Source organism: Pleurodeles waltl, chromosome 4_1, assembly GCF_031143425.1.
Source record: "Pleurodeles waltl isolate 20211129_DDA chromosome 4_1, aPleWal1.hap1.20221129, whole genome shotgun sequence".
NCBI classification, from domain to species: Eukaryota; Metazoa; Chordata; class Amphibia; order Caudata; family Salamandridae; genus Pleurodeles; species Pleurodeles waltl.
In genome coordinates, this window is record NC_090442.1 from 825161051 (window position 1) to 825182701 (window position 21651).

Below are 21651 nucleotides of genomic sequence, written 5' to 3' on the forward strand. Positions count from 1 at the left end.
ACTAACCACTAGGCCAGAGGTGAATCCTTACTGTTTCCTGTCCAGACATAACTATGACATTCAGCCCACAGATTTGAAGAGGAAAAAGACTTAAAAGTTCCATCTAGGAATGTCAATAGTCGAAACACTAGTAAATAAAATGACACACTGTCCAGAGATACTAGAATTCCTGACAGTCCAACCATTAGGCCAGGAGTGACCTTTGTCTGCTGTCTATCACATTTGCACCAAACATCTTGCTAGTTTGACACTTTGAAGTCATTGCACGGAGTAACCATTGCATTAACAATAACTCTCTCTTCCATCCCATTAAGGAATTGAAAAGAGAGAGTGACAGTACCGTGGGGGCAGTCTGAAGGCCCCCGTGGTCCCAGCCAGATCAGCACATCCTGGGGGAGCTGGCATTGCTCCCACAAGCAGGGAGCTGATTTAAATAGCAGCTCCCTGCTTGAAGGAGCAATGTTTTCATCTGTTTCCCTGCACACATATTTGCATGCAGGGAAACAGATGAAAACTCTGCTTTCTGCACATGAGAGCTGTTTGACAGCTCCCACTTGCAGAAAGCCAAGTGTTTGCTCTGACTTGGTGGGAGCTGTCAAAGCTCCCGCCAAGTCGGAGCCAACAGCTATGTCACAGAAGTAGGCAGCCTGGAAAAAAGCAGAAGCCTGCCCTTGGGGGGTGGCAGTCCCCAGGGATGTCTAAGGCTCCTTGAGGGGGTCCACCTAAAATAGCTCTCTGGGGAGATACTGGCTCCTGGACCCCCCGCATTATATTTTATTAAAGCTCTGGGGAGGTGGTGTCCCTGGGGGTGTGACGGGGGGATGCACAACTCCCCACATTGTATTTCATTTTAGCCCGCATTGTATTTGTTTTAAGTCCTGGGGAGGTGGTGGGCCCCAGGGCCTCGGGGGAGCAGCACAACCCCTGTCATTGTTTTTGAATAAAGTCCTGGGGAGGGTGCAGTCCCTGGGGCTGCGGGGGGGGCGCAGCGTGGCCCACAATAGCCCCAAGGAGGTGGTGGTCCCTTGGGTTATAGGGGGCTGCATGGCCCCCTCATTATATCTGATCAAAGCCCTGGGGAGGTGGCGATCATCAGAGCTGAAGGGGGCATGTGGTCCACTGCACTGATAATGAGTTTAGCCCCAGGAGGTGGTGGTCCCTGGGGCTGCAGGGGGACCTCGTGGGCCTCCACATTCATTATAAATGAGCCCCAGGGAGGTGGCAGTTCCTGGGGGCCCGTGCGTGCCCCTCCTTTATTTCAAAGTGCCCCTGGGACCTGGCCCACAAGGGGACTTCATAAAAAAAGAACACAGGAGCCTGTATGTATGCATGTATGTGTGTGTACAATATATATATATATATATATATATATATATATATATATATATATATATATATATATATGCTGCCACTTTGTAAAAAGTTGTATGCCTTTCCTGATTACACAATGGAGGTCCAAAGTTAAAGAGGCCTGGATAGTAGGAAGGCAGCCCAGTGACTGTAGTGACTCTGATTGACAGTGTTGGATGCTATGGCAGATTCCGAATAGACAAAGCGGGTGACATATCAACAATAACACGCACAATGTAAAGTACTGAGGGAATGCCCAGTGACTCCCCAGAAAACAAAGGAGCTTCTGTCACAGCAAGGTTCACACTGAAAACATGTGGATTGATGGATGTTTAAAGAAGGTGACACTGGAACCAAAGATGTCCAATGGACTACTTTTAGTATTTGCATATCCATTTGATTTGAGAGGGCATAGGATGCCTGCAGGAAAGTAGCCTCTTTCTAGCTTGGTTACCCCCACTTTTGGCCAGTTTGTTAGTGTGTTTGACTGTGTCTACTGGGATCCTGCTAACCAGGACCCCAGTAGTTATGCTTGCTCCCTTAAATGTAGTTGTTGGTAACTGTTCCCACTCTGTATTACACCCACAATTGGCACACTGGTGCCCCATTATATGTCCCTAGTATATGGTACCTAGGTACCAAGGGCATTAGGGTTCCAGGGACCCCTATGGGCTGCAGCATATATTTTGCCACCCATAGGGAGCCCAAGGAAAGGGTTCTGCAGGACTGCAATTGCAGCCTGTGTGAAAAGGTGCAAGCACCCTTTCACTGTCACTTTTCACTGCACCAGGTCACTTATAAGTCACCCCTATGGCAGGCCCTCGAGCCCAGAGGGCAGGGTGCAAAGTACCTGTGTGTGAGGGCACACCTGCAGTAGCAGAGGTGCCCCCATGAACTCCAGGCCCATTTTCCTAGACTTTGTGAGTGTAGAGGCGCCATTTTGCACAGGTACTGGACATAGGTCAATACCTATGTCCAGCTACATAAAGGGAACTCTGAACATAGGCATGTTTGGTATCAAACAGGTTGGAATCAAACCCCAATGCTTTTGCAAGCATTGGTTGTATGATTCCATGCACTGTGGGATTTCCTTAGAGGACCCCCAGTAATGCCATTGTTGCCTTCTGAACGTTTCCAGGCAGCTGAAGCTGCTGCCACCTCGCAGACAGGTTTCTGCCCTCCTGTTGCTTGAGAATTTTGAGCCCAGGAAGGCAGAACAAAGGATTTTATTTGGGTGAGGGGTGTTACACCCTCTTCTTTTGGAGATAGGTGTTACAGGCTTGTGAGCGTTGCCTTCTCAAGCCACTGGCAATGCTTTGAATGGCACATTTGGTGCCCTACTTGCATAAACCAGTCTACACTGGTTCAGGGACCCACAGTTCCTGCTCTGGAACGCAACTGGAGAAAGGAAAGAGGAGTGACCACTCCCCTGTCCATCACCACCCCAGGGGTGGCGCTCAGAGCTCCTCCAGAGGGTCCCTGAGTTTTGCCATCTTGGATTCAAGGTCACAGGTAACTCTGGCAGCATCTGAGTGGCAGTGCCAGTAGGGGACGTCAGAGCCCAATCTTTATAGGTGGTCACCCAGCTTGGTGACCAATCCCCCTTTCAGGCCTATTTAGGGTCTCTCCTTTGGGTGGTTCCTTAGATTCAGATTGCAAGACTCCAGCAGGAATCCTGTGCACCCTCCACTTCGAGGTCTGACCGAAGAAACCGCATCTGGACTCTTCAGTACCCTACAAGCTGAAACAAAAAAGCAAGATGACTTCTGCAACATTGTGTCTCCGGCTCCTTCCAGCAACTGCAACATTTCCCTGGTCGTTCATCCTCTGATGATAGTTCATCTTCAGCCTGCATCAGAAGAAAGAAGGAATCTTCCTTGGGGTGAAGGAGTCACTCCGCTGCTTCTGCAGGCACCAACTGCAACAACAACTGACTGTGTAAATCCCCTCTCCTGCTGAGCCACGTGGATCCTGCATTACGGGTGGTCAACGGAAGTAGTCCCGACAGTCCTCTCTTCCAGCTGTCCAACTTGCGTGGAGGTAAACCCTTGCTTGCTCACGAACTGTGCATCATGTCTTTTGCAGCTGCCAAGACTTGTTGGCATTCTTTCCTCAAGATTTTCTGGCAACCTGAAGCTCCCTGAGTGGTTCTCCGGCGGCGTGGGAGCCTTTTTTGTAGTGCTGCATGGGCCTCTTCTGCGACTTTAATGTCCCCGTCCTGTGGGACTCCTGTGGACACTGCCTGGTCTTCTGTGGGCTCTCTGTGTTGCTGGGGGCCCCCTCCGACTCCCCTTCCTGGGTAGAGTCCATCTGGTCCTTCCTGGTCCCCAGCAGCACCATTTGCCACCTCCCATGAGCTATGCATGTGCCAAGGCTTGTTTGCGGAATAAGAAGACGCAAACCTGACTGCAATCCTCCTTCGGTGTGGGACATCACCTGCATCCTCCAGGAACCCGACTTTGTCTTCTTGGGTGCAGTGCTGACTCTTCTCCTTCACCAGTGGTTCACTTCTTGCACCTTCTCCTTGCAGGTAGGGGATCCTGCCCTTCCTGGACTCTGCTGTGCTTCTTGGACTTGGTCCCCTTCTTCCACAGGTCCTCGTGTCCAAGAAGCCACTGTTGGTGCCTTGCAGGCTATTCTGGGCTTTGCATAATTCTTCTTCTCTTCTCTGTGAGTGATCGGGAGAATTTACAGTTATTTACTCCTGCTTTCTTGGTCGCTGGGTTGGGCTGTGGTATTTACCTTTCAGCTTTCCTAGTACTCCCAGCTCCCCTCTACACATTAAACTTACCTAGGTGGGGGAGCGACTTTTGCATTCCATTTTTTAGTATATGGTTTGTGCTCCCCCTAGGGCCATGCCTCTCAATTGTGATTTCCACTAATTGCACTGTTTTCTAACGGTTTTTATGCACATTTCTGATTACTAATGTATGTAATTTGTGTATTACTTACCTCCTAAGGGAGTACAGCCCCTATGGTATTTTTGGTATTTGTGTCATCAAAATAAAGTACCTTTATTTGTGTACCACTGAGTGTTTTCTTTCATGTGTGTGAGTACTAAGTGTGACTAGAATGGTATTGCATGAGCTTTGCATGTCTCATAGATACGCATTGGCTGCTCATCCACAGCTACCTCTAGAGAGCCTGGCTTCGAGACACTGCCTACACTACACTAATAAGGGATACCCAGACTTGGTATAAAGTGTAAGTACCATAGGTACCCACCACACACCAGGCCAGCCTCCTACAATGCCTATGCCTCACAGAACAGGAAGTTAGATAAGACAGAGGGTGACATAAACATCCTGGAGAATCAAGGCTACAGTCAGAGGTTGATAATGTAGATCTTGTATGCAAGAGGCAGTTCCATGATGAACTGCACCAAAGGCTGGGCTCACATTATTACAGAGAATACACAGCTCTGAGGCATACCAAAGGAAATAGGCAAGTTAGAACAGTCCATCTAGTGACAAGGCTGATTGAGACAGAGACTCCGCATAATACGAATATGGCCATCTGTCACCCGGGTGGCCATCTCCTCCACTCACAATCAGGCATAAAATAATTTAAAGCCTACTAGACACACCTTTATGTATAGGTATAAAAGTAGACACATCCATGCAGAAAGCATATGTAGGACCATCTGAACCACCCAACCTTGCTAGTGAAGACAAAGACTTAGAAGTCCCATTTTTGCTGGTAAAACTAATTTGCCCATAAATTATCTGGCAACAGGAAAGATTCAAGGCAGTGATAACCACTCCATTTGAATGTTATAAAGCATTTCAGGACAGTCTGGCTCATGAGCTTCTGGACATATTCCAAGCATCCAGAGAAAGAGGTACCCAGAACTCAGGAGGCAACCATCCTCATATTGCCATAACCTGGTGGATATTAACCACCCTGTCACATTTACTGATCATCAAATTAGGGGAGGAGCACAGCAACTAACATTCATAGGTTCTTTCATGTCATAGATAGAATCCTCAAAGATGGCAGGAATGGGTCTGTGGTTTCCATAAATATGGAATAGACATTTGATACATTTCACTGGAACTAGCTTTTCCTTATATTGGAGGAAATGGACGTTGGCAATAAGAATATACTGTTGGTCCATATGCTGTAAACTAACCTCATGCCATGAGTTAAGACCAGGAGGGTCATGTCTAACCATTTCCAATACAAAGGGATGGGTGGCAGGGACTCCCTGTGTCCCTGTTCTCATTTGCATTAGCAATTGAGACCTTCGTCAAACATACATGTGGACTAGGAAGTGGGGTATGGGGGTCATCCTGCAGGGCCAAACACTTGCAGTATTGTTGAATGCAGATGATGTGCTGCTCTAGGCTCATAACATCCTAGTTAGTTTACCTGTGTGCAGAGTTTCCTGGTTCACACTCAAAAGATCAAAACCATTTGTCTTCCCCCTGATGCACAGTGGCATTCAAATCATTTCCATCCATAAGACTGGCAGGTTGGAAGTAGTGTGCCACTCATTTAAGTATTTAGGAATGAATGTTCGAAGGTGACAAGAAGATGTTGTGGCATGAAACTTAGTAACGGTCCTAACATCTGCTAAAGTGTCATTAAGTTTCTCAAAAAACTACCTCTCACCTTGATGTGAAGGTGGGTTTTGCAAAGATTATACTTCTTTACTGTCTAGTAATTTTTTTCTACACAATCTCAGTCATCCTAACAGGCTGCTTCTTCAATGAACTGAATGCAGTTCTAATATATTTGATCTGGGGGGGTTGGCCATGTGCAGATGGCATTAACCAAATTATAACTCCCAACTGAGGAAGGAGGACTTGGTGTCCTCATCCAAAACATTAGTTAAAGATACAGCTCTAGTGTGTAGTCCTGTGGTTGTACCCCAGGGACTCCCAGATGCTCTATTGGTGCATGGTGCTTTGGGAAACCTCCCTATAGTAGGGTTACTCTTTTCTCAAATTTGCAAAGAACTCCACAACATACAGACCTTAGGGTCCTCACCATTACTTAGAAAGGAGCTGTGAATCATGTGCAATGAAGCACAGATGAGACAGATATATCAGGTCTCTTAAGAACAATTGAGGAAATGAAGGTTTCTTTTGGACAGTTTTTGACACATGCAGCCATATGCAAGGTCACAGCTGGGAAGTGAGAACAGCAACTCACTGAGCCTGAGGCAGACCAAACATTTCAGAATCTATTAAGATGAGGGGACAAAACTGCATATAGGGCTCTCATTGCAAAAGAGATGAGGGATCTTGAGGGATGACTGAAAACAAGCTGTAAGGGGTACTTGGGTGAACAGCTTGCAGAAGGGGTCTAGGTAGACACTAAAGGCCACATGTACAAAGCATTTTGCACGTCGCAAACACCGAATCGGGCCATTTGCAATGTGCAAAATGCAATCTGGGATGTACAGACCTATTTTTGTGATTCGATAATCTATTTACTGAATCGCAAAAAGGGTTTGCGAGTCGCAATTAGGAAGGGGTGTTCCCTTCCTAATTACGAGTCGCAGTCCCATGTATGATAGTTTTGTGACAGCGAATTCGGTTGCTAAACAATCGCAGTAAGCACCAGTTTCAAACTGGTGCTAAACCATTCACAAACTGGAAGGTGTCGCCATGGGACCCCTTCCCATTTGTGAATGGCAGCGAAAAAGAAATTTCAGGACCACTGCCTGCTCTCAAAAAACAAAAAGAAAACTTTTAATTTTTTGTTTTTGAAATGCATTTCGTTTTCATTTAAGGAAAATGGGCTGCATTTAAAAATAAAAACTGCTTTATTTAAAAGCAGCCACAGACATGGTGCTCTGCTGTCTCCAGCAGGCCACCATCCCTGTGAGGGTGGCCATTCCCAATGGGGTCGCAAATTGCGACCTACCTCATGAAAATTCATGAGGTAGGTCATTTGCGACCCCCTTGCGAATAGCAAACAGTGTCATTGACACTGTTGTACATAAGGTTTTGCGACTCACAAATTGCGAGTCTCAAAACCTGTATTTTGTATCTGTGGCCCTTAGACACATAAACAAGCTCTCCGGAAATGCCTTGTTGAAACTAATCTGATTCAATTACATACATCATAAGCTGTGGCCCTGGCTGGATTACACCCATGTTTCCAGAGTTGGTAGATGAATAGCCTAGGTGTACCAGGAAGGGTAAAAGATTCTATCAAATTTCTCTAGTGTTGCCCCCCAATTGCAGTATTTTTGCAGAAAGATAGTTGAGCTGCTAGTTAAGTAGATGGGCAGACAAAATAAGCAAACACCAAGAATATGCCAGTTAAGTCTCATGTCCAGAGCTAAGGCAGAAAAAGGCCCCTTTTAATGTATTGATTTAGGGCTTGGCAATGGCCAATCACAACCCATTGGAAATTGGACCACACCCCACTAGCAATAACAGACGAATGGAGCAGATAGGTAGATGCCCTTGATGAGATGAGGCATGCTTCTATTTAAAAAAAAGGTTGTGGTAGGGCTGATGGGGCGGGATGCGAGTTAATCCTCAAATCCAACAACCAACCATGAAGAAAAGTCCAGATGGCATAAACTAACATATGATTTACCTGTTGTTCAATGAAGTGTGCTGTTTAGCGTCTTTTGCATTTTTGCTTAAGGCTCACTTTTATGATGACTGCGACACTTGTGTACTTTGTAATGAGTTTGCTGTAATGTGCTCCACTCCAGTCATCTACTATGCTCTCTTTTCGTTAAAGAAAAGCAATAAAACGATATAAAAAGAGTGTGCATTTCAGGCTGTTTTTCACAGGGAATTTAAAGGAAAGTGTTGCTTTTATCTGGTTCTGTAGAAGCTTTTGTTAACATCTCTGAAGTAAAATATGAAGAAACTATTTCCCCAACAAAAGACATAGCAAAATAACGCAACTAAAGCATAACAGTGCAAAATATAACAAAATAGTCAAAAATGGAACAGTGCAATATGGAAGCAACAGAATGTAAAAACAGAGCAAAAACCCCACAGCAGTGTAAAAACCCAACACATCACCGGCACAACAAACCTGTACAAATATTCTTGTCCAGTCAATACTTTCAGAAATTTAATTTTGTAATATGTTGGATACAGCTGTTTGTACCAAAGACAGCCTGTTTACTTCTAATTGCATGTAATCAGGACAGACAAAAATGGTTGCAATCTTGCCACTACCACTTTCCAAATACAGTGATACTCTGCCTATATATCCCTGAGGCAGTGCAACAAACACATTCAAAAAAATGTGGTTTAGATATGTGTTACCTTCTTACATAACCAGGCTGTGTTGTTTGGTTTATGGCCTTCTGGATTATAACAGATGGTTGGTATTGTAGATTCAATGTTAAAGATCCTGCCTCCTGCCTTTACAAGTGTTTTCACTGTACTCTCCCACTGTTGTTTTTGTTATCCTCTTTGTCAAGAGTGATCATTTTAGGTGTATATTTTGTGATGTGTGCTTGTATATTTTTGTCCGTGTATGTGTGCATTTGCTTTTTAGAAAACGTGGGTTTAGTGATATTTGCTACATGATAAGTTTTTTCTGAGTTACATGTCATTATAAATGTTTCCCTTGGGTGTTTCAGAAATTGCATTGTGCAAATGTTTTTGGCATTTCAGTAAATGTGTACAACTAAATTATGTGCTGGGTGCAGAATTGTGTGATTTCTTTTTGTCACATTTTCTTATTGTTGGCCCTTTTGCTTGTAGTGTCATGGATTGCATGTATTGGATTATATGTATTTCCATTGCAGTACGTGTGAGAGGCCTGGAGCTGTGTGTGGCTTACTACAAAACTTGGCAGCACTACTGGAGTAAATGAGGGAGTAGTTTTTGTAAATTTGCTGCACCTTCATTTTCCCTTTAATCCTCCTAATTTTCTACTAGCTGTTCCATATATTGTGGACACTCTCTTTAACCACTTTTCTGTTTACACCTGGACATAGGTTTATGTGTATTGAGTCCTACATACACCTACATCTAGCACTAAGGAACTTTGCAGTACCTAGTAATACTCCTGCAGCACTACTAATCAAACTTGTAAATGCTTTTGTGAATTGGGCCCCAAATGATTAACATATGGTTATCCGATTTTATGAAAACCGGTGTGCACATCACAATCAACTCATAAAAGAGGTTTGGGATGCAATACACACCAAGTAGGAAAAAGCACCTGCTCACTATCCATTGTTGGTCATTAGCACCATATTACATTTGAAACTTTATTACTCAATACTAGCTTATAGTAACATAGTAGATATCCAATTGTCGGTTGCAGTGCCAGGTTATAAGTTCTACTGCACATCCCAAGGTGATGGTCCATTTAGGGCCCGATTGAATTAAAATTTGTGCTCCTGAGCATAATGAAGATGTGCAAAATAAATCCAAGTTGTTCATGCAAATCCCACACTCTCGTCACAGAATCAGGGCTGGTAGAATTGTGTATTCAGAATACTTAGACATGTCAAATTCTACCACTGTGGTGAAATTTCACAATGTGCAAGTTTAGATTTGGGGCAGGACTGTAGATTTTCTGGGTGGGGAAAAATTACAAAGGAAGATGAACACTGAAACACGTACCTGGCTGGGCGCCAATAGCTCTCTTTTGAGGTGCCCCTCACCCTAGAAAAGCATGCACATTTACTAATTTACTAGGGATGAATACACCATTTTCCGTAGTGGGAAAGGGACCAGAACGCCCACATATTTCAGAGGACTCTGGGAGGACTTTCTTCGGGGGACAGGGGCAAGAATTGTTTTCAACATGGACCAACAAAAGAGAAATGACTAAAAATAACTGGCCGTCTAATTCAGATTTGGGTAACAGAGGCAACACAATTTTTTTCACTTGGTGGGAAATCGCATGAGTAACTTAATAATGCTTGAACTCATCTTTAACTTGTTGTTGAATTCTAGGAATACTCATGGGAACCATTGATGTCTCCTCCAAACATAGAATTCATTCTAACAGTAGTCGTTTTTGTAATGTTTTCCTTGGTGCTCTGTTTGTCCGGCAGTCTTTATCTTAGCATTAATTTAAATGAAATATATGCCATGAAAAGGATTATTATTTCTATACCTTATAAAAAATACAAAGTCAATATTCTGTGAAACAAAAAGCTGTAAAACAACTGAGAAAGTCCATTAACTAATATCTATCATCCCGTGCATGTTGTAACATCGGCCAAACAACACAGTTTCATTCAATTTGTTTGAAAAGTGAACTGTAATTAAATATTCAGAGGATAAAAATTCACAATAAGTTAAATCAATCGTAAAAATAATATATCAAACCATTAATAAAGTAGAAACGCACTAATTTGAGAATGCAATCATTTGCATTTGTCTTGTCCTCAAACCAAAGTACAACTTTTTTCCTTGTTACAAATAATTTTTGAAACTATAATTTATTGTTTACTGCTTGTTATCAAAGCATACTTATTTGAATTAGGATCAAAGAGGCATTACAATATTTCAACACAGACTAGCCATTTGTATAATTCCACTGTCATTACTGTATAGGAATCTCTGAATAACATATGCAATTGGCACCGTGTTTACCTTATTCACAGTTGCTAGGTAAGAACATGAGATAATATCCGTAATCCACTTAGATAATAACACAAAATGCAGAAGATTGATAAGTCCTGTTAAAGCAATAGTACTTTAGTTGAGGACTTTGTTGCTTGAAAAATTAGGGTTTTTTGTTTTTTTTTACACTTTGACTGATTTCAGTTATTAGCTGACATCTTCACAATTTACAAAACTTTTTTTTTACAGCCACAAACACTTTTGGATCTTTTGGAATCACAGCCTCCTCATTCTTGTCAATTTCGACAATGATTTAGGTGTTAAAATACATTAGATAGATACACTTTGTAATTAATGAACATTACTAATTAGCTTAGTGGTGTTTTTATTTCTCGGAGTCTTCACACACATATTGCTCTGTGCAGAACAGAGCATAGTCACCAGCTCTTGCTCTATCATCATAAGCGCATTGCACATATTGGTCCTGAATCACAAAGATTTTGATTTCACTTACTCTTGACTACAAATGACTTACTCCTGGAATTCAGGAATAAGCAAGGAACACTACAACAGTCAGTCACATGTACCTGTAGCAAAATCGTGATGAATTAGGTTCTCATCTAGGAATGAATATTTTCTGTGTTCTCAATCATCACATCTTCAACCTCACTCAGGTGTGTGGGAAATACGTGTATGTTTCACTAATGCACAGGAGGGGTCTGTTTTAGCAATACTTTGAAAAATGTAATTGACATTAGAGTTAATTTCGTGGGCATTCAACTTCCTATTTTCATGATCAATCTGAGTGCATAATTTACTGATATACAATTTCGACTTTTATGATCACTCGAACGGGAGCACTGTCAAGCTCTCCTACACTCCTCCTTGGGCTGCAAGCCAAGTGATTTGTACTGTGCCTAAATCCAGCGCCATCAAGGCGCACTGTGGCAGCCAACCTGGTATTTATTACACGCTACCTTACCATGTAATCCCATCATTGCAACACTGATTGTCATAAATGCGTTGTGCCTTTGTGTAATGCCCAATCTTGATGTAACGGCAATTCAAATACAAAAACTTGACGCAATTCAACATGCTGGTATACAGGTAGGGACCAAATAACCATGCACAAAATACTTTGTGAAGATGGCTCAATTGACAGAAACATAGACATGCACCATGTATTGTTTTGATTGCTCCAATACTGCGAGGGCTAAAATCGATGCCATCGTTGTGACCTTCTTGCTATGAAAAAGTTTCTGTAGATTTTGAAAAAGAGCAGAGTGCAAAAATAAAGTCAATCAGCGCCTTGTCTGCTGATTCCAAACATTCCGTAATAAACATACGTTTGTCCAAACAAGGCAACTTGCACCCCGGAACGTTTTAATAAATAGTTTCTAAGTGACACAGTGTTACTGCTTCAGGGATTTCCGAAGCCACAGGAAAAGTTCTTCCTTGTAAAGCATTTGCCACCGTACATTGGCTTCTACGGTTTCAACCGCACGTGAGAAAGGAGCAGCAACTGACCCCCCTCCATGAAGTCTTATAAAGTTCTTCAGCTGTGGAAAAAAGGAAATATCGTTAGACCACAGACGCAAAAAATGTAGAGAGAGAATTCGGAAATGTTAGACAAGGACAGTAAAAGCATCAATAAATAGGTCAGGCGTTGTATATTGTCAAACGTTTTGCTATACTATATTGTTGGGGAAATTGCCAGACCCTCGTCGATCTCAAAAGTAGCACTGGCAAAAGCAAACATATTTTTGCCTCAAAAGGCACATAATGCCATAGTTGAGTGTGAGCATGCTCCTTGAGAAAGGGCAGAATGCTCTTACTCACAGTGCTCAACCAGTGCTTAAAGCAGGCTGACACACTGCCCCATGCTGAAGTGGAGGGAAAAAAAATTGAAAGACAGAGTAACAGACCAATGGATGAGGAAAGTTGCCTAAAAGTCCCTTAAATATATATATATATATAAATATATATATATATATATCAAAAGGTATTTGCTATCACTAGAACCAAAAAGGGACATTTTTGAGAAGTTTGCTATTTGGTACATGCTCTGTATAGGCAATCTTTCTGAGGTTACATCTCTAGTCTATAACTAATCAAGTGATCAAGTGCTCACCATCATTACATGCTTTCAAGAATCCAATACTGTTCATAATGGCATCTCCACATGCTTTGCAATTCCTCGAAAGTGTCTCTTTACCCATGCTTTAAATCTTTGGCTGAACCAGTACATCTTGCCATCCCTGACAGACCGCTTAACTAATTTATACTCTTCAGAAATTGTAGAGGTGTTGTTTCCGACTTTTTTTTAATGGAAAATAGACAACGATAATGGGTCGTGCTTCGTTCCTTTAAAGGAAAAGAGACTTTCCTTGTTGAGTCACAGTGAAGGCACGACATTTAATTTCTAACAGCAAGAAACAATTATAATGGCTGTAAATTACACAGCTCAATAATAGTAATAAACTGCAAAAGCATCCATTATTTATCAACATGCTTCACTAATAATGACTATAGATTCAGGCTTTTTAAGGAAATTGAAATTGATAGAAGCTGCTATTTCTCATGGGCAGGTACATTTACACATGCAGAATCTTTAAACAAAGAATGGATTCTGATAGTTGCTTCGGCTGTTGATACAGAGCATAATGCTTATTTATCATCTTACATCCATTAATGTTAGATTCACAATAAGTTTGCCAGATTTACTGATTTCACTGCAGATTGGAAGGAGAATGTCAAACTGATATTTCACTCCACCTGATATTATATTTTCTTTCAAACTTCACTTAATCTACAGCTCAAGGTTTGCTTTTACTACGGATACCCACCTGGGTCTAACATAAGACTTTTTAGAGTCTGCTAGTTTCTTCCTTACATTCATGTTGGAAAAAAGCTGTTTTTATTGTGAATATCTTCAACTTGTCAAACTTTAGTATCCTACCTACCTATTGAATCTGAAAAGCCTTACTTCTTGCACCTCTCCAACACAGGAGCACTCTTGACCCCTCTGTTCTTCTTTCTTTTTTTATTACTGTGGAACACTTTTCATCCTCTCATACTATATAGATGATGCGATAAGATCTTGAAGCTGTGCCTCTTCTATCACTCAACTAATTCAGAGGAATGCACAAGCTATCCCATCTGTGCTTTGTAGATGGCACCAAAGGTCCACAGTGACCTCTATGCTTTGGAAGTTATGCAGGAGACAAATGGAGATCAGGTGATATACCAAAGCATCTCAATTCAACAGTACGAAACCGACACAAAATAAGCAGTACTCGTATTATGCTTAATTACTATCTGTATTGGGTGTTGTAAATGTCAGTTGAAATAGCTATCTTGTCTGTTCCTGCTGTTGACAATTATGTGGTGTCACCACACTGGATTTTATTACTACACATGGTTAGTTGGATAAATTGAGTGGGATGTTATATGAATTTCTGTTTATTAGGAATCCTTAGTGTAGTAATCTGATGTAAAATGGAATGCATGGAATGGAATAAACGTGTGGAACATATGTGTTGGCCATGAAATGAAAGTTGGAGATTCTGGAATGGAATGTGAGTTTGAAAAGGGACCCAAGTCAGTTGCATGGGGTGGTTAAAGGAGGAGGCAGCATCTTCTATCGATATCAATAAAGAAGTTCAAACTCACTATTAAGTCCATTGTGATTATGTTAAGGGTCATCACAATAGAGATGGGCAGACCTGGACTGCATATAAAGTGTGACAAGAACTCACTGGCAAGAAGATCTGGTGCAGTTCTGAAGAGTTCTGCAGCTGTGAGGATGTCGACTTTCCGAGAATCGGCACCTATGGCACGAAGGGCCCCACTGGTAGATCAGGCAGTAGTGCAATTTAAAAACCATTACAGAGAGCGCGAATGCGAGTTAGCTACATGTCTGGGTTAGTGTCGCCATTTTGGAATCAGGCACACACACAGAGCACATAAAAAACATATTAAAAAAATATATATTACTGTGTGGAGATCAACTATTAGCAACCAAATGACTGCATGAGAGTACATTTTTACAATTGTGCATTTTCAACATCAACTATTAATAACACAAAAAGTAAAACACAGAACTATTGTGACATCTTGTTCAAAACTCAGTAGCCATTTTGAAGTCAGATGTAATTTCTGTGACTTTATACAAAGACTGATGGATTTCCATTTTAAAGTCAGGCAAGATATTTTCTCTTTCAAAAAGGTTGATTTTCTATAAAAAAAATCATAATATTAATATAAAAGTGATGCCTAGTGAGGAAACAACTAGTGAGACAACAATTAATATGGATCCAAAAATGTACAATGATGAAGAAAATGGGGGAAGTGTCTCAGGTACAATTTTTTAAGTCCATTCCATTTGATATTTCAGATCAACAAAATATTGTGCAAAAGAAGATTTGAAATTTTTTAAAGGGCACATGTAAAAACATTCAGATGAACTTAAATTGTAGAAGATGATGTGGAAGACATAATAATAACATTCAATGAACAAGAACCTAACACATATAAAGAGCTTATAAAATGCCTAAATGAGAAATATGAACCTAAAAGAAATGTGGATTTTTAAAGATACAATTTTAACACAGCTTTTCAGTGGGAAAACAAAACAATGGATGAATGGATAACAAGACTAAGAAAACGAGTTACTTTCTGTGAATTTGAAAAATTTAACAATGGGGAAGCGATAAGATTGAGAATAATTCAAGGGTACATCTCAATAATATTTCAAAATAAATTGTTGGAAAAAACGTATGACCTGCAAGAAATTCTACACATAGCTAGAACGGAAATGCAAGCACAAAAACAAGCTACAAACTTGGAAGAAGGCGGAATAAATACTACTGAACAAGTTAGGCAAATGCCTAAAAAGATCAACAATGTAGAAAAAATAGAACTACAAAACAAAGATGAGAAATTATGTTACAGATGTGGAATGCAATTTCCACAAATAAAAACAGGTCCAGCATTAGGACAGCAACGTAGAGAGTGTGAAAAATCTAATCACTTTGCAAATGTGTGCAGGTTCAAGAAAGATAAAAAGAAATTTGGGAAAAGCAGAAAATTGGACCAAACAAAGCATGTCAGATACTATAATGAAAACAGGAAACACTAGACTTAATATAGAAATGGAAGGTATTAAATAAGATTCGGAGGAAGAAGAGGAACAATCTGAAAGATTATATATGATGTGTGAAGAAGATGAAGCCAAACAAATTAACATCATAACTAGAGAAAATATAAAGAAAACAACCTCTGTGGATATAATGGTTGGCTCTCAAAAAGTTCAATTTGTTCTTGATAGTGGAGCTACATATAATATTATGCGTTTCACTGAATACCAAAAATGAAAAAAACAACCTTGTTTAAGTCCTTCAAATGTCAGTGTATTTCAGTGGGGAGCAAAACATCTTGTTTCCTGTCTAGGGAAATTTGAAGACATACTACAATGTGGAATACAATCAGTTAAGATAAGATACATATACTAAAGGCTGAAGTCCCTGGACTATATTTATTAAGTAACGTCACTGCTCAAGTCATGGGTTTATTAGCAATGACTTGTAATATGATGTCAGATCATCCTATATTCAAAATATATCCAGATTTATTTCATGGGTTAGGCAAACTAAAGGATAGAATGATTACACTACATATTAATGAAGCAGTGAAGCCAGTAGCTCAAACACACAGAAGAGTTCTGATATATTTGGAAGCAAAAGTAGAAAAATAAATAAACTAATTGATTAAACAGGACATAATTGAACCAGTTACTGGCTCAAACTCATCGGTATCACCTATTGTAGTTGTTCCAAAAAAATAGAAAATATCAGAATTTGTGTTGACATGCGAATGACTAATACAGTGATTGAAAGAGAAAGAAATCCAGGCCCAGCTTTAAATGACATGATCAGTACTATTAATGGTGTTACTGTCTTTTCGAAACTGGACTTATCCAAAGGATACCATCAACTCGAAACTGACAGTAAATCTAGATACATCACAATGTTTTCTACACACATTGTAATATTCAGATACAGGCGTTTTAATTGTGGTATATTCTGCTGCTGAAATCTTTCAAGAAACTATAAAAACATAATAAGACCAGTGAATAATGCTATGAATTACACTGATGATATTTTAATATTTGGAAAAACACATGAAGAACATGAGAATTAGATGGATTATGTCAACAACCTATTAATGCTGGTTTGACACTTAATTTAAAAACTGTGATATAAATAAGCCTGAACTAGCAAATATTGGTAATATTTCTTCTCATGAAGGAATGAGACCAGATGCAAACAAACCAGCATATCTAGAGCCAGTATTTAGACCTAAAGATGTGTCAGAATTATGTTCATTCTTGGGAATGGCTAGTTATTGTTCTCGATATATATAAAAAATGTTGCCACCGTGAGCACTCCAATTAATTAATTCATTCATTAAGAAAGAAAGGACAAAAGTTTATTTGGAACAATGAATATGAACATGCTTTTAGGAAAATAATATAATCAGCAGCAAATTTGAAATACTTTGATCCAGGATTATGAACAGAATTGATGGTACATGCTAGTGCAGTTGGACTTGGTGTAATACTGGTACAACATACACTGGTAGAGAAACTCCGCATTATGTGGTTTCACAGGTCAGCAAAAGCTTATCTGAAGTTGAACAAAGATATTCACAGCCAGAAAAAGAGAGTTTGGCTGTTATCTGGGCCTGCAAGCACTACCATAATTTCCTCTCTGGAAAAAATCATCAGGCACTTATACCTCTTTTTGGAACCCCCCCAAAAAATGCACACAAGGATTGAGAGATGGTGAATTAGATTAATGGATTATAATTTCAAAGTTGTTTACAAGCCTGGAAAAGAACATAATCCAACGGATTACTTGTCTAGACATCAAATCACAAATAACATAGAACAACAGTCAGAAGCAGAAGAATCCACACATTTCATAATTAGATCAACAGTGCTGGGAATTATTTCAGAAAAATAACTAATTGAAACATCTCAAAATGATGAAACAATTCAAAAAGAAAAGAAAATTATACTTGAGAGTAAATGGAGACTAAATGGACAAAATGCGACCACAGCACACAGGTGTACAGTACAATCAAATAACAAGGATTTGTATCCCTGGTAAGACGCTGGAGTTGAAGAAAGAGTACGTAAATGTCCCAAGTTTGTTGAAAGAGGTGTCTTTAATTGAAGGCACAGTTTGCCACAAACAGATAAAGTGTTCTTCAAAATACAGTAAATGGAGACTAATAAAGAATGCAACTTATTTTCAATTTACTATAAAAAAACAAGATACTTTGGCATTAAAGAATATTCCTGCTTAACTATCTGTGTCCTGATCTGGAATACTTTTAAGAGGTAATAAATAAGTCTTTCCATCAATGCTAAAAAGAGGTATGATTGATTTGGCTTTGGTCATAGAGGTATCTGTGCTCCGAAAATCCTTTTACATGAAAAGGTGTGGCTTCCCAGATTAGACAGTCAAGTAGAAGAATTTGTCCTAACTTGTCATTTATGTCAATGTGCCTCTAAAGAAAGAGTAATAGAAGAATTACACATGGCTGAATTGCCAGATGCTGTGTGGTCTAACATTCCAGCAGATTGTATGGCCCATTAGGCTCTGGACAGTATTTGTGGTAATAATTAATGAATATTCTCATTTTCACATAGTAAAACTGATTTCGTCAACATCCACAGCAATTGTACTTCCTGTTCTTGATGAGATATTTTCCACTTGAGTGATACCGAATGCATTAAAAACAGATAATGGACCACCCTTCAACTCTAATGAATCTAAAAAAATAATGAATTACCTGGGAATAATACATAGAAGATTAACTCTGATGTGGCCTCAAGCTAATGGAATGGTGGAAAGGCTAACAACCACTATTTAAAAAGCCACACAAAGGGCAAAACTTTCACTAATTTCAAAAAGTCAATCTTTGTGTCAAGTTTTACACGAGTAAAGAAATACTCCTCATGGATCAACTGGGAAATGTCCTTTAAAGTTGATGTTTGGACTAGCAAGGCAAACATGTTTGCCACATCTTTAAGTGAATCTACCAAAAGATCATGAAATAATACTGAAAAGGGACAAAGAGGCAAAACACAAAATGAAACGTTATGCAGATTGTATAAGAAATATTCAAGACAGAAAATAACAAATAGGGTGATTTAGTATTGGTGAGGCAGCAACAAACATGAAGGTCGCAAAGTAGATTTCATCCTATACCTATGGGGGTGACAAAGGTTCAAGTAACAGCAATTACCACGAAAAATGCTAATAAAATAGTAACAGGAAATAAAACGTTCTCCAAAAAATTTAAGCCGCGAGCTGGTGTAGAAAAATATCACAGTTGGACAAACAACAAAAGGAACAGCTATTGAGAAAATCTGAAAGAATCCCAAGCAAATCGGATCGACTGATTGAACATTGCTAAATTAATATACGCTATTGGAGGTCGGAGCAACAGGGGCGGGACAAAGGCCCCTTTAAAACGTTTGTGCGCCCGCTTTGCTCGCGGGACGTGCTGTTTGAGGTCAGAGCAGCAGGGGCGAGACAAAGGCCCCTTTAAAACGTTTGCGCACCCTGTTCGCGGGACGCACCCGGGCAAAGCCCAGGCCAAGGGCGGGCCCGTCCTGCACCCGTCAGCGCCCGGAGGAGGCTAGGCTGGGCCACACTATTTTCTTCTTAGTATTGGGGTTGGCGACCAGCGGTTGAACCCACCACAGACCTGAGGACTACAAACTGCTGCAGGTGAGCTGCATTTTTTTCAGCTTTTCAGTCTTCTCAGCAAGGCCCCAGTGGGGTGGAAATAGGGTGGGAACAGAGGAGGCAAGTGCCTATAGTAAAAGGCTGACCAATGAGCCTAAAACATGTCTGCTGGTTTAAGGAAAATGAAAAGAGATAAGATGGGCAGACGGAAGGGGGGGGGCACCCTTGGAAAAGGCCGGTAACAATAAGACCTTAGACGGATTTCTCCAAAAAGCAGTTGGAGCATTGAAAAACGGAAATTGAAATGGTTGAGCGCCGTCTAACTGCCCCTCCACTGATGGCAGCTAATCGCCTATCCTTATCCCCACCGCAAATTCCAATACAACCCCTTCACTCATACGATTTACAGTATGCTCTGGCTATCTCACCTTCAACTACCCAAGAGCCTATTGTGGAGATCCAGGATAATGCCATTCAGCTACCAGAATTGGCACAGCTGATCTTAGGCAGATCCGTACCCAATCCAGAGCACAATACAAAAGGTAAAAGAAAACGAGGTGAGGTAAATTTAAGGAACAAACCTGCCCGTATTTTGAGCTCCCCCAATCATGGCGCATCAACTTGGAATAAGGACCATATACCAGCTCAAGCATGTATTGACGATCGTTCAGCAATGGATTATATAATAGAACATATCAAAGAAGAGCTTTCTGAGAGGCTACACCCTATAGTAACCCGCCTACAAGCCATTCAGGAGAAACTGGGAGGCCTTATCTAGTCCCAGCAGATGGTTACTCCCCCCTTAGCGGACTTGCAGCTTCCCTGCCAAACTCTTCCTCCGAGCTTACCGGGTAACAGTGCTAGTAGCCTCCTTTTACCATTGGGTATGGATCACAGGCCATCAATGAATTGCCCTAATCCTCTATATCAACCAGAGAGGGTATTAACTGGCAGTCTGGCCACTGCTTCAAAGGACAAGTGTTCTAAGGTAGCCACCCCCTTTTCGAGGGGGAATGGAGGAACTGTTTCTTCCAACGATATGAGAAAGAAATCCTACAAAGCTATTCCTGACCAGAATTACCTACCAACAGACCTGGTGCATATGGGTGGAGGAACTAAGTTGAGAACTTTACATCTTCCGCCGGAATCCAGCCCATACGTTCTTGTTATTACGAGTGTTCCTAAACTTAAAACCAATACCCCTGAATCATTTACAGAACTGAAAAACAAGGTCATACATTGGTTACATATCACCGCTAGAATTTTCATTTCATATGGTACCCTCAATATTAATGGTGAGGAGGGTGGGTTGGGTGGGTCCACTTAAGAACCCTGGTACGGGGGATTGAATTGTTATCAATTTTGATTCACCCGCCCTTGTCCAGCTGCTTTCTTCAAATGTGTGTAATTCTAATCCTCTAGGGGGAGAAGTATCTTTGTGTAGACTCCAAGCTCTTTACCCTCATCCAGTTACATCAGCTATTAAGGGGGCGCCAATGCCACTTGGAGGCTCTATTAGTTCTCAGACGCAGCTTGCCCCCCAGATAGGATGTAGCTCCCTCTCACCCTCTCTTTCTGAAGTTGATTGACTAAAAGTTAGCCCCGTGCATGGCCCACCTAAGCTTCAAGGAACTAGATATTTGGAACAAGAATTATCTTGTATCTAGAACTATTGAAATACAAGGAATAGGAATAGGTAGTCCTGAGGTTGATCAGACTCTTATTGTAGACATCAGAGGCTCTACACCAATCTCTCCACCTGCCCAGACAGAACTTCCCAGGATGGAAAATAGCCTGCCTCCTTTTCTTTGTGGTCAGAGCAGGTAGATCACTATTTGGGGAGCTAGCGAGGAGGGCGAGGCTCATGTGAGCAACCTAGCCCCGGAATCCCCCAACAATTGTGGGTCTATCCCATCTGCCCGGGTACTTGAATCGACCATGTCAGGCCTCGATCCAAATGGGGTGAGCAATCCTTTTGGTGATAAAGCAGCGGAATATGTAATCGAGACTAGTCTAGCTATGACTGC

General features: G+C 41.0%; 1 protein-coding gene across 1 annotated transcript in view; it reads right to left on the minus strand.

Annotated features, from left to right (window-relative positions):
* Positions 1–10535: 10535 nt before the first annotated feature.
* TRHDE (thyrotropin releasing hormone degrading enzyme) overlaps positions 10536–21651 on the minus strand; it is a 2205852-nt gene continuing 2194736 nt past the window's right edge. The window contains exon 19 of the mRNA XM_069229561.1: positions 10536–12421. Coding sequence (XP_069085662.1) covers positions 12275–12421 — 147 coding nt within the window. The 3' untranslated portion in view covers positions 10536–12274. The remainder of the gene's footprint in view (positions 12422–21651) is intronic.